General features: G+C 37.6%; 1 protein-coding gene across 3 annotated transcripts in view; it reads right to left on the reverse strand.

The window, feature by feature from the left end:
- TNKS (tankyrase) overlaps positions 1 to 16604 on the reverse strand; it is a 234000-nt gene that overhangs the window by 33848 nt on the left and 183548 nt on the right. For 2 of the 3 annotated variants that reach the window (XM_063668510.1, XM_054497579.2), the window contains exons 15-19: positions 14772 to 14937; positions 13130 to 13349; positions 12728 to 12837; positions 3774 to 3962; positions 142 to 379 (exon numbers count right to left, since the gene is read on the reverse strand). In XM_063668510.1, the coding sequence (XP_063524580.1) occupies positions 142 to 379; positions 3774 to 3962; positions 12728 to 12837; positions 13130 to 13349; positions 14772 to 14937 (923 nt within the window). The remainder of the gene's footprint in view (positions 1 to 141; positions 380 to 3773; positions 3963 to 12727; positions 12838 to 13129; positions 13350 to 14771; positions 14938 to 16604) is intronic. The other variant, XM_054497580.2, reaches the window with a different exon arrangement.

Below are 16604 nucleotides of genomic sequence, written 5' to 3' on the forward strand. Positions count from 1 at the left end.
TTCTTATAAGATGTTGTGTATAAGAAAATTTACAGACAGGACATCTCTAATTGAGGCATTCAATAATTATCAATAGAAAAAAGTCATTCCGCTTCACTAACAAAAGGTATAAATAAATAAGCATTCACGGGGTCTACTCACCTTCTCCTTCCTTCCTTTCTGTTCCTGCGGCGCCATCCCCTGCATTGGAGGCTCCTCCTACAGCCAGCTCTGCTAAAGGGCCAGTGAGGTTGTCTATGCTGCTGGCAGCAGAGAGGCAGGAGGGGGTGGATGCTGGTGAGATCAGAGAGGCACTCACTACAGTAGCCTGAGGTTTAAAACAGGTAGGTAAGGCCTCTGGGGGCATGGCATCTATCAGCAAAGCTCTGATATCGTCAGCCTAAAAAAAAGATTAAAAACAAAAACCATGAAAATACTATATATTAAAATGGTAAGTTTTTCACTAACAACCAAATGCTTTGTGGATTTTTTCCTTAATGAATGCCTCATTATCACCTACTGGTTTTTGATCATTCCTTCTCCTATCCACAGCTCCAAAGAGTTTCAATAGTTTCAGTAGACAGAATTGGAGAAACTATGTAATTTTTAAAGATATTTCTTCTTTCATTTAAAAAAAAGCACTTTCAGTGTTAACTGTCACCCTTCTTTAGAAAAAATTTCCGTATTTACTATATTTTGTTTATGTTTAAACAGCTATAATCTGGTTATTTACTTCACACTTAATAATTTCATGTACAATTAACATCTGGTGAAATTTCAAAGGGATGACACTTTAATTTAACTCATTTATTCATAAACTTTTCAGTTTTTAAGTATTAGATGCAACTGCTTTTTAAGTATGTGGGAGATAGTCTCCAAAGACAGCCACCCATCAATTCCTTCCTCCCGTCATGTATGCCTCCCCTTGAATTTCTGCCCCCCACCCCCCGAATGTAGTTTGCCCTGTGAGTTACCTTGACCAATAGAATGGACAAGAAGTGACATTCTGAGGCTTTTGAGCCAGGCTTTAAGTGGATTGGCAGTGTCTACTTTTACTCTCTTAGAAGCCATCTGCCATGTTGTACAGAAGTTTGGGCTAGACTACTGAGTGGTGAGATCCTATGCAGGGAGAGCCCTGCAGGATGAAAGGCCATCTTGGAAGCTCCAGCCTCTGCTGAGTTCCCAGGTGCAGGTAACTACAAAACCAGCAGAACTGCCCAGCTGAGCCCAGTCAACTCCCAGACGTGTGAGAAATAATAAATTGTCACGTTAAACCCTCAGTGGGTTTGGGGGTGGCTTAGTGGGCAGCAATAGAGAAATGAAATGCACACCAGTACCTGGAAGTGGGGTGCTGGTGGACATGTGGCTTTGGTTGGAGGCGTGAAGGGTGGTCTGGTTATTGCTGAGGGAGGCTGTGAATGGAAGATAGGAAGGTGCTACTGAAGGCGAGAGAAAGGGGACTAATTCTATGTAGCAGAAAGTTTGGCAATGCTGGCACAGGAGGTCTTACGGAAGGTAGAACGTAAACCTAAATAAATTTGTAAATTTGGCTAAGGAAATTTCTAGAACAAATTCTGCCTCATCAACTGGACTGGTGTGTTTATCTGCCCACGATAAGGTACAGGAAGAGAGAAAGGAACTGTTCAGTTCTCTTTAAGGAAATGTATTCACCTAACATTTGCTAGATTAGAAAATGAAATTATTCACCATTCCCAGCCTCTCCATCAGCAAAAGTTTCTTCAAGTAAGGCATAGCCTCAGGCCAAAGGTCAAATCCAGGGTGCTGACAGGAAAACATGGCCTCAGAATAAAAATCAACTAGAGGTATAGATATATTACCTCAAAATCTTTAAAAAACCTCTAAGGTGGTAACTTGTGAATTCCCTTGGCTAGATGAAAGAGCTTCAAAGGATCTTATGGGCATTGTCCCACTGCACCTTGACTTGGATTCCATGTTAGAGAGGGACGTGTCTTGAAAAGATTTGTGGGTGGGGCTTTTGGCTGATGGAGTGGTGTGTAATTTGATGGGAAATCCAAAAGTTTATAAAGGAAGAGTTGTACTAGTTTGGACTAAAAGGGACAGGTAGATTAAAATGATAAAAGGCTCAGGGTCCCCAAAATTTCTAGGAGCAGGGAACAGGTTGAGAAAGCCAATTGGCTGTAAATATGATCCATTTCTTAGGAAGAGAAGGATAATTCAGAGGGCATGGCCAAGAGCTACAGAGGCTATGTACAGTGGTTCACACCTGTAATCCCAGCACTTTGGGAGGCTGAGGAAGGAGGCTGAGGGAGGAGCCCGGAAGTTCAAGACTAACCTGGGCAACACAGCAAGACCCTGTCTCTACAAAAAGTAAAAACAAAAAAAAACAGCCAGGCATAGTGGCATGTGCCTGTAGTCCCAGCTACTCAGGAGATTGAGATGGGAGGATGGCTTGAATCTGGGAAGTTGGGGTTGCGGTCAGCCACGATCACGCCACTGCACTCCGGCCTGGGTGACACAGCCAGACTGTGTCTCAAGAGGGGGGGAAAAAAAAAGAAAAGAAAAAAAAAGAAGGAAAAAAAAAAGACAGCCACAGTGAACCACTCCCTGCGAGCAGAACTGGCCCCCAATCAGGGATCATTCCCTAACTCCAGAGTAGATGGCCCTGATAACATGTGTCTGGCTGAATTTTAGAATTCCTAAGGACCCAGTGATGACTATCTGCCCCCTGTTGGTGGGGGGAGCACGTGGCAGGTGAGTGTAATTTGAATGTGGGAAAAATAGATTTAATTTGTATTCACAGGGAAGACTGTGGCTGATTAAAGATGGCCACGAAATTTTTGCTTCTCCTTTCAAAGAAGGTGGAATCTGTTTTCCTATCCCTTGAACCTGAGCTGACTTCATGACTTGCTTTGCACAACAGAATGTGGCGGAAGTGACAGCAGGTCAGTTCCAGGCTTAGCCTTAAAGAACAATGACAGCCTCTGCTTTCTCCCTCTTGAGATACAATTATTCTGTGAAGAAATTCTAACAAGACCACTTAATGATGAGATGCCACATGGGACTAAAGAGGCCCCTGCCTTCTAGTTGTATTTGTCAAGGCCCCAGGCATATGAATGAAGCCGTCTTTATGTTTCTGCCCCAGCCACCAGCTATATGCAGTTGCACAAGTGACCCCAGGTAAGACCAGAAGAATCTCCTAGCCAACATACAGAATCATAAGAAATAATAAGTCATTATTATTTTAAGCCACTGAGTGTTTTCAAACAGTTTGTTACACAGCAATCAATGAAACAGAACATAACTTGAAAAAAACATTTCTGGCTTAAAAATTAGAAATTATTGTGACTATACAGTAACTCCCTGGTTTTCAGAAACTTCACGGAAGATGATGCAGTGCTTAACTTTGCAGTTAAATAATACTGCCCAGAGTTAATTTTTCTTTGACTATCTCACAGACTTAGGTAAATTATCATGAACATTAGTTGCTCTACAATAATATGCCAAATATAGAAGGTACAAGATATTTTACTAAATGTAATTCTTTGAGGGTACACTCTAAAAATGTGTTTTCTTAAGATTCATGTTTTCCCGGCAGGCTAAGAATGGCAAAAAATTAAATTAACTTACTGTTTAGTTTGTCTTAAGAGTTTTAAATTATATTTTCATAGAAAAAGTGTGAACTTCAAAAATTTTCAGAAGAAGATCTCTGTTCTAAGTGAAATAAACACGACTAAAAGCTGGTGAACCCGAGAATCTAATGTCATCTCTGAAAGTATAAGGAACAATAATCAGTATCTGAAATGAGGACTTACTGTTGCCAGATCCAGAGGCGTCTGGCCTTCCTGGTTCTTCATGGTGGGGTCTGCACCATGCGCTAGGAGGAGGGCGCACAGCTGCGTCCTTCCTTTCTGGGCTGCTTCATGGAGAGGAGTAAACGCCCACTTATCTGTTGCATTTACACACGTGTTGTATTTTATCAATAAAGCCGCTATGTCAACATGCTGAAAAAAAAGAAAAGGATACAAAGAGTTAAGAATGAGATCATCTGGTAAAGCATCACTGTGTATACTTGTTTTTATTTAACAATTCACTCCTCTGTATCTCCATTTTAATCCTTAACAGAAGTTTCTTCTAAAAAAAAGAGTATTTCAGTCTTCTACTTACACTTTGGACTCCATCTTTTCTTGCCTCCTTCAAAATCTCAATTACACAATTATACTATTACCCTGTAACTGTTCATGGGCTTTTTTTTCAAAAAATGCATCCTTCTAATATATTCAACTTTATTTTGAAAACAAATACTATGTAAGGTGTTTCGTTTTGTAAAGTGAAACTAGTACCTAATTCAAATCTTCTGTTAATGGTCTAATCTATCTGCCAAACTTTTCAAATATGCATTCTATTCACATTGATTCTCTTATCTTTCCATTTCTTTTCTAACCTACTGCAATCAGATTTACTGAAATACTCATCTCAAAGATTCTCAATGTTTTCTCTTCAGCCTTTGAAAAAGCAACATAACATTTTATGAAAATTGGTCTGTTATGTCTAAATGATTGCGGGGTGGAGGAAATGTTAGCAGCAGACATGCTAATAACCTGGGCATGAGGTGATGAGACCCTGAACCGTTGACAGTTACAGAAAAATGGAAAAGAAGGGCTAACTGAGAAATTTTGAAAGAAAAAAAAAAAAACTCGGTTTAGAAAGCCAAATTCACAACAGAAGAGAGAGAAAAGTCAAAGATGACTACGTTTTTTTTGGGGAGGAAAGGAGGGGGGAATCTAGAAGATTAGAAAATAAGGTAGAACTATTTTAACAGAAATTGAGTTGTAGAAGTTTAAGTAGGGGCTGGGTGCGGTGGCTCACGCCTGTAATCCCAGCACTTTGGGAGGCTGAGTGGGCGGATCACCTGAGGTCAGGAGTTCGAGACCAGCCTGGCCAACATAGTGAAACCCCGTCCCTACCGAAAATACAAAAATTAGCTGGGCATGGTGGTGCATGCCTGTAATCCCAGCTACTCGGGAGGCTGAGGCAAGAGAATCACTTGAACCCAAAAGGCGGAGGTTGCAGTGAGCTGAGATTGCACCACTGCACCCCAGCCTGGGTACCACAGCAAGGCTCTGTCTCAAAAAAAAAAAAAAGTTTAAGTAGGTATGAAACTCTCAGATAAGGCTCACTGAAGTAGGCACCTTCTGAGGTAAAACATCAAAGTAAAGACATTGTGTAGATGGTTTGTCAGAAAAGGTTGGAGCACAGTCGAGGGGGCATCATTCACTTACTCACTCTCCCACCACTCACCCACCAACCAGCATTTGCTCAATACCTACGGAGGGCTGAGGACTGGGGCTGGGTGCTCCAGGGAGATTATGAAATGGAATAGGGGATTAATAGATGTAGCTACTTGATAAATGAGCTCATTAAGGAAAGGAATACAGAAAGATAATTACAAGGTGGATAAAACCTGGAGAGTGGAAGAAAAACCCTCAGAGGAGACAAAACAAAAAATGGAAGCTGGAGAAGAACTATAAAGGAGGAGGACTATAAAAGCCAATACAGGAGCAAGTTCCATGGAGACCAGGTTCACTCAAGTAAGACCTCCACATAGCAAAAGGCTTCAGCTTCTTCCCAAAAATCCTTATAAAATAAGCTAAGACAGTCGATCACACAATAGGCACTACTGATTCAACAAATAGGCTTTTTAAGAATATTAAAAATAACTTGCATATTTTTATAAATACATTTAGGATGTTAGGCTGGTTAGCACTTAAGTATTTCTGAGATCCATTTCAACTCCAATATACTATAATTTGGTGCAATTGGCACATTTGTGTCCCTTACAGACACATTTCTGGGCATAACTTGGTCAGTTTGGATAATTAACTCAAAAGCACATTATCTGTTGAGAATAAATTTCTAACTCATGCTGCTGCTCAACTACCATACACTGAGGTTTTTAAGGAAGACATTTATGAGAATGGGAAAAGACAGGGAAGGCCAAGAAAGATCCCAAGGTGCAACTTACTGCATGTCACTTTCTATCTTCCTTAAGATATCGTCTTCCCTGCACTCTTGAAGACACTCACTTCAAAAATAACAGGCACTTTTTCTGAGGTAGTATTTAACTTTATGTAATATAAATATCTGTATTTCCTAATTTTAGAAATTGTAGTTTCTGAAAACAAAGTGAAGAACATTTATCTAAAAAGAAAAGTACAGATCAGCCAACTACTAAGGAAAGCTTCCACATTTGCTCTAATAATATAAAGCAAAAAACACCCCCCAAAACAAAAAAAAGGCCAGGTGTGGTGGTTCATGACTGTAATCCCACCACTTTGGGAGGCCGAGGCCAGCAGATCATTTGAGGTCAGGAGTTTGAGACCAGCCTGGCCAACATGGCGAAACCCCATCTCTGCTAAATATACAAAAATTAGCTGGGTGTGGCGCCACACACCTGTAATCCCAGCTACTTGGGAGGCTGAGGCAGGAGAATCGCTTGAATCCGGGAGACGGAGATTGCAGTGAGTCAAGATTGGGTTAAATTTTCTAACACAAAAGATGAAAACAGAGGTACCACTCGTGGTATTATCAAAATCACCTAAAACAAAACCAAACCTAGTAATTTATCTCCCTTATTCAAAGGCTATATGTTGAAAAAAGACAGCAATTTTTTGTTAAGTTAACCCAAAAGCATGGAATAATTTCAAGCTTCTCCCCAGTGGGGTTACAAGCTATTTAAACTGTGTTTCTGATGATTAATTTTATTGCATTCCCATGTTTATAGGCACAATAATATAATTTGGTAGACTAATTTACACAGGCTTCCAAAATTACAAAAAGTCCAAGGAAAACTACATGTTTGTGTATGTGTGTATAAAATGAATTGTATATCTGGTATGTATTATTAAGCTTTCTTTATATTGAAGTTATAGTTTATGCTTGGACAAACCAATTACATGCTTGTGAAATTTTCTGACAAATGTCTGAAAGAACAGTGAACAGAAAGGAGTATATTACTACCCAAGTAGACTAAAAATACAGTTCTTAAGCTGTTTAATTCTTTTAAATAGCTATACCACTGAGGCAAAAATAGTAACTGGAATTTAAGGCTGACATATCCAATAAATAGCAGTTCAGTTCTATTCAACACAGTATATAAGAGCAAAGTATTGAACTAGAAGGTCCAGAAAAGAAACTGATCTCTGTTGGAATGTTTCTAGGAGAAACAGACAATTTAACCTAGTTTCAGAATCCAGCTGCAATACAAAATGCTTTAAATGACAAATACAACCTAAAAAGACTGGGAAGCCTTTAATTTTAAAAAAGGGGGGAAGTATGGGAAAGAGAAATGTGCTTGGCTTCAGTTAAAGCCATTTAATTGTACAGAGGCTTTATTACAATTATGTCATGAAATTCCCCAAATGTTATCCATTTTAGAGAAAGCACTGGAAAATAAAAACAGTTGAAAGAAAATGAATCAGCCAATTGATTTACTCTTATAAGATATAAATTTACATGCTTTGTGGTAATAAGTATCAATGCCATTTACTGACTAGCAGAAAAGTTAACTGTCTTGTGTAAACATGCATTCAAATATAATACAAGGCATTATAATATAAAGAACACCAACACGGTAAGGCACACTACCACTAATATCAGCTCTCATGCAACTTGTAATTTTTATTGATGCTTCTTAAATAAATATGTATTTTTTTCTCCATTTGGAAAAACTAAGGTTCTTTTTATACAAAAAAGGCTCAAAGACACACAGAGAGCAGATTGAGCTCTCTAGGGGAAAAAAGGTAAGTATGTGTCAAGGAATAATGATCAATAAATAACTGCATAAGTAAATAACTATGTAATTTCACAGCTACCTCAGATTATTATTTCATCCTCAGGCTAGTCAATTAATCTGTGTTTATTTAATACAGTACTGAGCCAGTCAAATATACAGATTATTCCTAAGGCTGTGAGATATAGGAGTGACATGTAGCCCTTATTCTGACTGGCTCAGTACAGGAGCTGTGGGAAGCGAGGAATTTACTAATTTTTAATATCTATAGATATAGATATAGATATAGATATAGATACAGATATGTATTTTTTGGTAGAAATGGGGTCTCGCTATGTTGCCTAGGCTGGTCTTGAACTCTTGGGCTTGAACAATCCTCCCGCCTCAGCCTCCCAAAGTGCTGGGATTATAGGCATAAGCCATTGCACCTGGCCATGAAGTTATTTTATAACAGTATTATCTTGCATTTTTATAAAGCCTTACATTAGATAATGCAATTTCCACATGCACGGTCTCATTTAATCATTACAACAACCTGGAAAGGAGGTCTTGGAATCCAACTTTTACTGCTGAGAAAACTGAAGATGAGAAAAGTTTAGGCACTTGTTGAAGACTACTGGGTTATAAAACAGAAGAGGAAAGACTAGATCCCAGATATTCAGACCCTAAGTTCAGATTTTTCCACTAAACCACAGATGACTGCAGAGTTTGCTAGACTAAAACACAAGAGCCATTTTCCTTCCAAGCTGAAATGGGAAAGAGAATAATATTAGGAAGAAGAAATGATTTAAGTAGAGATCACTGGGTAATACTATACCTACAATTGCTCTATAAATGGCTTAATTTTCAGAATAGAAGCTGTATTCCACATGATATGCCACAGAAAATCTACTCCACAAAATGATTATATGTGTCCAGGCTAGTTCAAGCATCATCAAATTCATGGGATGAATACAAAATCATCAGTGTTTTGCCATCCTAATAGAAATGTAGACTGGAGCCCTACGATTTCATTAAAATGTCCAGCCAAGGCAGGATAGAATGAATAAAAAGGAACTTTTGAAAGATACACAGATTTATCAATCTACAAATAATAGAAACATAGTTGTATCTACTCTTAAGGGGAGACAAAGTAGCTTTTTAAACTTTTTATATTGTGTTAATATTAGTACTCCTTAAATATATAAATATATGTATTTATTAGTACTCCTTAAATATATATATAAGGCTATACATGTATATCCTTAAATATATAAGTATATATATAAGGATATACATGTATATCCTTAAATATATAAGTATATATATTTAAGAAGTACTAATAAATACTTCTTAATTTAATTCATATTTTAAATATTTATAAATATTTATTAAATAAATATTTATTTAAAATAATTATATAGAGATAGGGTCTCACTGTGTTGCCCAGGCTGGTCTCAAAATCCTGGCCTTAAACCACATTGCTGTCTCAGCCTCCCAACGTGCTGAGATTACAGATGTGAGCCACCATGCCTAGCCTTACTTTAAGTCTATTAATTGAGATTAAGAGAAATACTACTTAACATGGTTACTAATAATAGATTATAGGTTTTACAAGTGGCATTAAATAAAATTATTTTGCAGGGCAGAGATTGTGAATGGGGAAATGCCAACTGAGAGTCACTGTGTGTCATGCGAGATTGCTGAGGGAAGTGGGTTGCCCATGTTAAAAAACAAAAAAAAAGGTATTATCACACTCATGTATCTGACCAAAAAAAAAAGGTAATTAAAAAAAGGTCTAGAAACCACCAAAGTGAAAGTTTGTCAAAAAAAAGTAACAGTCATCAACTCACGGATGCCTGATTTTTAAATTTACAAGTTTAATACATGAAAAACTTTTTTGAGTGACTCAATCCACCCTCACAATGAGGTAAAAATACCTGCTATGAACACATTATGTAGCCCATTTGCATTCTTCCATACAAGGATGAGATGAACCAGGTTGATCAAAACCTCTATCAAATGCCCTTTACAAGGCCTGGAGAATTTTTTGATCATTCTCACCTAAGTAAGTTATCTTCATTTACAAAGAGCTAAGCAGTAGGGATTTAACAAACATAAAAAGAGGATAACATAAAAAGAGATAGTGAAAAAAAAGCGTTCATTATTTTTTCTTGCTTGGAGTTAGAAAAGGAGAAGGGGAGTTATGGGTGATGGTGAATAAAGTTTATGAAAATGAAAGAGTGGACTTCCGGTCGGGAGACCGATTGCATTACACCTCTTTTCAGCGGACAGCAAGTCAGCCTCAAGGGAACGTGAAGTTAGACAAAGTTGACCAGCACTCTACATTACGCTTGAGCCACAAGAGAACCACTGTACACTTTACTGACTTCACAGTGGTCATCGAGTGACACACATGTAGAGTAAGTAACATCTTAACTGATGGGGATCAAAAGGTAAAATACTTAGTTTATAAATTAACTTTTCTTTTCTTTATCCTCTGTGACAGCTATAAAGACTGTGCAAGGTGAAGACTAATGGAGTAGAACACATCTTAATGCTATCCCATGAGAAGAATGAGGATCAAAAGGTAAAATACTTTATAAATTAATTTTTCTTTTCCTTATCCTCTGTGACTGCTATAAACACTGTGAAAGGTGAAGGCTAATGGAGTAGAACTTCCCTGCATCCACAATGTATGGGATCTACTGTAGTCTACACAGTTGACAGTGTAACATAAGCTTTACTAGATCAGTTCATTATTCTAATTCTATGGCCACCATCTGTCCTTACTCATAGTAGGTTTACAGAGACGATAAAAGATCTCATTTCAGTTCTACTGATCCCATTGGTTTTATAAACTGTTAACTGAAGCTTAGCAAAAGGATTAGCAGAATACCATATGAAGAGAGCAATTATGCTAAGAAGTGCTGAAAATTAGTCTCCAAATGATATACACGTATAAGTTATAACTTAAGGGTAAAGAATTACATGGGCTCACGCCTGTAATCCCAGCACTTTGGGAGGCCGAGGCGGGCGGATCACGAGGTCAGGAGATAGAGATCATCCTGGCTGACACGGTGAAACCCCGTCTCTACTAAAAATACAAAAAAAATTAGCCAGGCATGGTGGCAGGCGCCTGTAGTCCCAGCTACTCGGGAGGCTGAGGCAGGAGAATGGCGTGAACCCGGGAGGCGGAGCTTGCAGTCAGCCGAGATAGCGCCACTGCAGTCTGGCCTGTTCTCAAAAAAAAAAACAAAAAAAAAAAAAACAAGACTTACATGTAAATGTATATGTAGTATGTTAGCAGCAAATATTTAGTATGCTAAGTCTTTGCTAGAAGTATTTGTTGTTCAGAGAAATTGAGAACCTTATGTGAAGGAAGGTTAAAATTTCTACGAATTTTAATAAAAGACTACTCATCTTTAGAAAGGTAACTTTAAATACTGTAGTTTCAAGAGGATTTCAGTACTAATACTCATTAAATATGATACTTTCAATTAATTTATATCATACTTGGAAGCATAATTTTCTTTCAAAAAACTGGATTGTTGCTTTCCTTCAAAGTATCCTCACTCAGATTTGTCCTCTCTCTGAAATACAGGTCTTTGGAGAACGGGCCTGAGAAATGACAGTTTCAGTACGAAGGGCCGGGGAGAAGGCGGTAGGAGGAAGAATATGGTAATCAAGGTGGCTGGTTTGGTTTGGTTTTTATTTATAGTTTGTCAGGCTTTTGCAAATCTGGAAACCACCTTCTATCAATAGTGATTCCAACTGTGAGAACACCTGGTACGTATGAACTGGCATCTGTGGGTTTTTGCAGTCAAGAAGGGATTAAGTGGATGAACTGTCAAGCACATGAGCATTCATCCTATTTCTGCCGTGAGCCATCAGGCTTGAGTGGGCCTTAGTTACTTCCAGTCAGTCAGTTCTGACATACGGCATCAAGGCACTGCAATCCATTTCTCTTCCTCTTACAACCAATGATGGTGTTTGAAAGGATAACTCTGGACTTTCACCTGGAGGTTTTAGCTAGTAATTCCTACTCTATGAAACCATATATATCAACTGCTCAACCATTTAAATTTTTTTTTTAGATGAGGTCTCACTATGTTGACCAGGGTGGCCTTGAACTCCTGGGCTCAGGCGATCTTCCCACCTCAGCCTCCTGAATGGCTGGGATTACAGGCGCCATTACAGCCTCCTGAATGGCTGGGATTACAGGTGCCACTGTGCCTGGCTACTTGAATATTTTTAAGGTGCTGATGATAAATGTAAGCCACCATACTTTCCATGCCTGTATAACAGCCGCACAGCTTTTATAGTTTTTAAAATCTACTTGAGGTAGAATTAAGAAATTGATATTTATTATATTATTTTATATTATATATATTTATTATATTATTGATAAATATAAACTGAGCACCCATTACATGCCTATTATTGTGCTTGATAATGTGCTGAGACCAAAAAGCAATAAAAAGCATGACTGTTGGCCAAAAGGTAGTTAAGCTTAGCTGGGAAGATAGCCAAAACTCTGAACAAAAGATTAAAATTATGCTAAATCATGCTATTAGTTAGATATCTACTTACCTAATGCATAGTATGCATTTAATAGAGTTGTAAATGCCAGGGAAGTTTTCTAGATTTTATTTTATTTTATTTTATTTATTTATTTATTTATTTTGAGACAGTCTCGCTCTGTCACGCAGGCTGGAGTGCAGTGGCGCGATCTCGGCTCACTGCAAGCTCCGCCTCCTGGGTTCACGCCATTCTCCTGCCTCAGCCCCCTGAGTAGCTGGGACTACAGGTGCCTGCCACTATGCCTGGCTAATTTTTTGTACTTTTAGTAGAGACAGGGTTTCACCGTGTTAGCCAGGATTGTCTCGATCTCCTGACCTTGTGATCTACCTGCCTCAGCCTCCCAAAGTGCTGGGATTACAGGCGTGAGACACCGCGCCCGGTCAGTTTTCTAGATTTTAATGTTGGTATGCTTACCCCATAAGATGCTGCATTATGAAGAGGAATTAAACCACCCTTGTCCTGGGCATTAACATCAGCTCCATGCTCTAGAAGATATTCAGCTACTTCCAGGTTATTGTAGCCTGCTATTTAGAGTAAAAAAAGTACAGGAAACATGTCAGCTTAACAGAAAAAAAATACATACATATGTAATAAGGACCAGAAAATGTTAAGGTTTTAATACTTTTTGCTTCAAAAGCTAATACTATTATCACATAATGGAGGGACTTCACAATAAGAAATTATACAAAACTACGTCAATCAAGAGCATTTTACTAAGTAGTCCCATTTATGTTCAGCATGGTCTTCATCTTTTAGTAAACTGTATTAGGTGTCCGAGAAAGGAAAAGGAGGCTTGAAGGCACTGGGGGTGCTTACCTGCCAGGTGCAGAGGGGTTGAATTTCTGCCCTGGGTGTCTCTGCAGTTGATATTCTCTGGGGTACAGAGCTTCTGCACTCTTGCCAGGCAGCCCTTCTTGGCAGCATCCAACAAGGCAGCATCCCCTCTCAGTAAGTCCTGAATATCTGTATCTCCTTCCTTTACCAAATCCAAAGGTGTATTTCCATCTCTGTTCTTTTTAGTTGGATCTGCTCCATGCTACAAAGAAGAAAAATCAAATGGGGTTTGTATTTTCTGTAGTAAGTAGGTAGGTAGGTAGGTACTTAATTTACTCTAATTAAGTTCCCTGGGGAAGGTATCTACTCTGTATGCATTTTGAAAAACACTTTGCAAAATTCCTACTTAGCAATATAATGGATCAGCTTTCTAACTATTAATACTACACAGTCAAAGCTTCAGGATCAATGGTGATGATAAAGTAGGGAGAGTGTTAAGTATCTTTGAGACAACTTGTATAATACACTTTTTCTCCGACTCCAAGTTGTCTTTGGAAACCTATTTTACTTTGAAGAATAGCATGGATGTTAATTTTGACCAGATTCAATTACATAAAGATACTCAGTAGGTATGAAAAAGAAGACAGTAGAGTAGGACACACTGGTAAAAAAGGACTTAATTCTAAAGGCCATCAGTAAGAATAAAGTTTGGTAATATTTTTAATATTTTTATCCTAAGTCTTAACATCTATCATGAAATTAGATATAAATGTATTAAAAATTATAGATTTTAAAAGTTTAATTAACAATACCTATTAAATAAAGTAAATAGAAGTCAATAATTTTTATTATGGGTCGGCCACAGACTGTTATGGGCTCACTGCGGAAATCAGTTGTAAGTCAAGTTGGACAATGGACTCACAATGACTTGGAAGTTATTTCTTACCAACCAGTGATAATAAAAATGAGTATCAGATATTGTGTTTTTCTCAAGATTCATAAGAATGTATTTGATATCATAAAAGTGAAGGGAGAAGAATTTTATTTAAACATCAATTTTTTTTTTTCTGTAGTTAAAAAAAAAGCAAAAGAAAATCTCATAAATACACATCTGGTCGTTTTTTAAAAATATACTTAAAGTGAGCATAAATTATAGTTAGTTTCATATAACTACTAGTTTTCACTCTTTTATATGTATCTCAAATCCATATGAACAACTTTAGAGATTATCTTATATTTTAATAAAAATCTGATATTACAATACATTCTTAAAAGATATAATGTTTAATGTTTACTAATGAAGAATGAGTTAGTTAACAATAATAAAATAGCCAACAAGGAAAGAAAACCCAACTTGATTGAAAAGCTTGTTTCTCCTGTACAGTTTTTTCTGATATTAATACTATAAGTACTAGATAAGCAATGCAAACTATTTCAGCTGTTTCTAAAACCTACTTTGATGAATTTTTATGACATGGACTTAAGCCATTTCAGATATTCACTTTAGGCACTACACAAAGCTATGTATCATATCACATAAACAGTCTTCTGGGAAACAGAAAATGAGAGCAGTCTCTACAGCAGTATTGTTCTTAATAGAATAACATACCCCAACTTACTTTCAAATAATAACCAAAACATAAATAAAATTAGTTTACATTTCATAACTTTTTAAACTACATACTTTTAAAAGGAGCTTGCAGATTTCATACTTTCCTTTAGCTGCTGCTTCGTGGAGAGGGGTAAATTTCCATAAGTCCGCCACATTGACAGAAGCCCCATGCCTTACTAAAAGCTCAGCCACCTCATAGTGTCCATATGAACAGGCATTATGAAGGGGCACCAAGCCACTAAAAAGAAAATTATTTTCCAGTCACAAAACAAACCTTTGAGTTAAGAAGATTCTTACAATGAAAATCCCACGTTCTTCTGCGGCACTGACTACACTGAGCGCTGCTCAAAAAGACACATCCACCCCACCTCTGTTCTTTAAGACACAGTTACCCATTTCCAAATCAGGAGGGTCATTTCAAAAACGCTCTTGCAATGTAAACACTTTTCCTAAGTTTCTTGGGGATGGATATATACTCACAGCAATCCTTATCTTTATGAGTTCTGCTAATGAAAATTGTATGCTTACTTATAAAAAATATAATGCAATTAGCTTGTCTAGGCAAGTTCTATCTTGGTAAAAAGCTGTGTAAATCATAGTGGTGATTTAATCATAGTGGTTTAATCATAGTGGTGATTCAGTGGTGATTTCCATGCACAGGTTTAAATATTGAGGTGCCAAATAATGAAAACTCACAATCCAGGTAATTCAGAGAAGTATTCAGTAAGAAAAATGACGATGTCAACTACAAGTTCTACTCAGATAAGAAATGGGCAAACTATTCTGAGAGGAGTCTAAGCTGTGATTAGCAAGCAGCTGACATTCTAAAAGGACAAAAAGATGCTCCCACAAAAGAGTGCATCAAAAGAATAAAATGTTGAAGTTAACACATGGCAGAAGCAAAGTATCAAGTGCATTTTTTTTTTTTTTTAGTTTTGGGATGAAATATGCTAAGTGTTAAAATGAGCAATAGAAGCAAAGGCTGATTACTCTCCAATGCACTATAACACTTTGAAAGCACTAGTGTTATTGTTAGTGAATGCTCATGTCTGATGTGTCCCTTTTAAAAGATAAATAAATACATAACGGTTCAATGAGGCCTAAATCGTACAGTTTAATTCTGCTGTGCACTTCTATGTAATTACACAGAAAGCTACTGGCTAATTTTGAGATGATGTGAAATTAACTCAGAACACGGGAATTCATATCAGTTAAAATACTTTTCTCACATTTCTAAGTAGCTGCCTTAAGCTTTTCCTAGGCAAAATAATTTAGCAAACTAATATAAAATATAGAGTATCTGAATTAGTAAAAACAAAACTATGCTTCTAGGAATACTGCTGTCTTTGGGATGGCTGACTTCTTTTTAGAAGAGACTGTACATTTTTAATAGCAAAAAAGAAGAATAAACAATAACTTACAGACTATATAAAAACATTAATATAGGGCCGGGCGCAGTGGCTCATGCCTGTAATCCCAGCACTTTGAGAGGCCGAGGCGGGTGGATCACGATGTCAGGAGATTGAGATCATCCTGGCTAACACAGTGAAACCCTGTCTCTACTAAAAATACAAAAAATTAGCTGGGCATGGTGACGTGCGCCTGTAGTCGCGGCTATTCGGGAGGCTGAGGCAGTAGAATGGCATGAACCCAGCTTGCAGTGAGCCGAGATTGTCCCACCGCACTCCAGCCTGGGTGACAGAGCGAGACTCTGTCTCAAAAACAAAACAAAACAAAACAAAATTCATATAGTGTAATAAAATACTATATACAAGCATTAAAAGAACGAGCCTATTAAGTACTGATATAGGAAGACTATTCAAGATACACTACTGGGTGGAAAAAAGTAAACTGCAAAGCAGACCGTATAGGATGGCACCACCATTTGTGTTAAAAATCACCACC

Source organism: Pongo pygmaeus, chromosome 7, assembly GCF_028885625.2.
Source record: "Pongo pygmaeus isolate AG05252 chromosome 7, NHGRI_mPonPyg2-v2.0_pri, whole genome shotgun sequence".
In the NCBI taxonomy this organism is placed as follows: domain Eukaryota; kingdom Metazoa; phylum Chordata; class Mammalia; order Primates; family Hominidae; genus Pongo; species Pongo pygmaeus.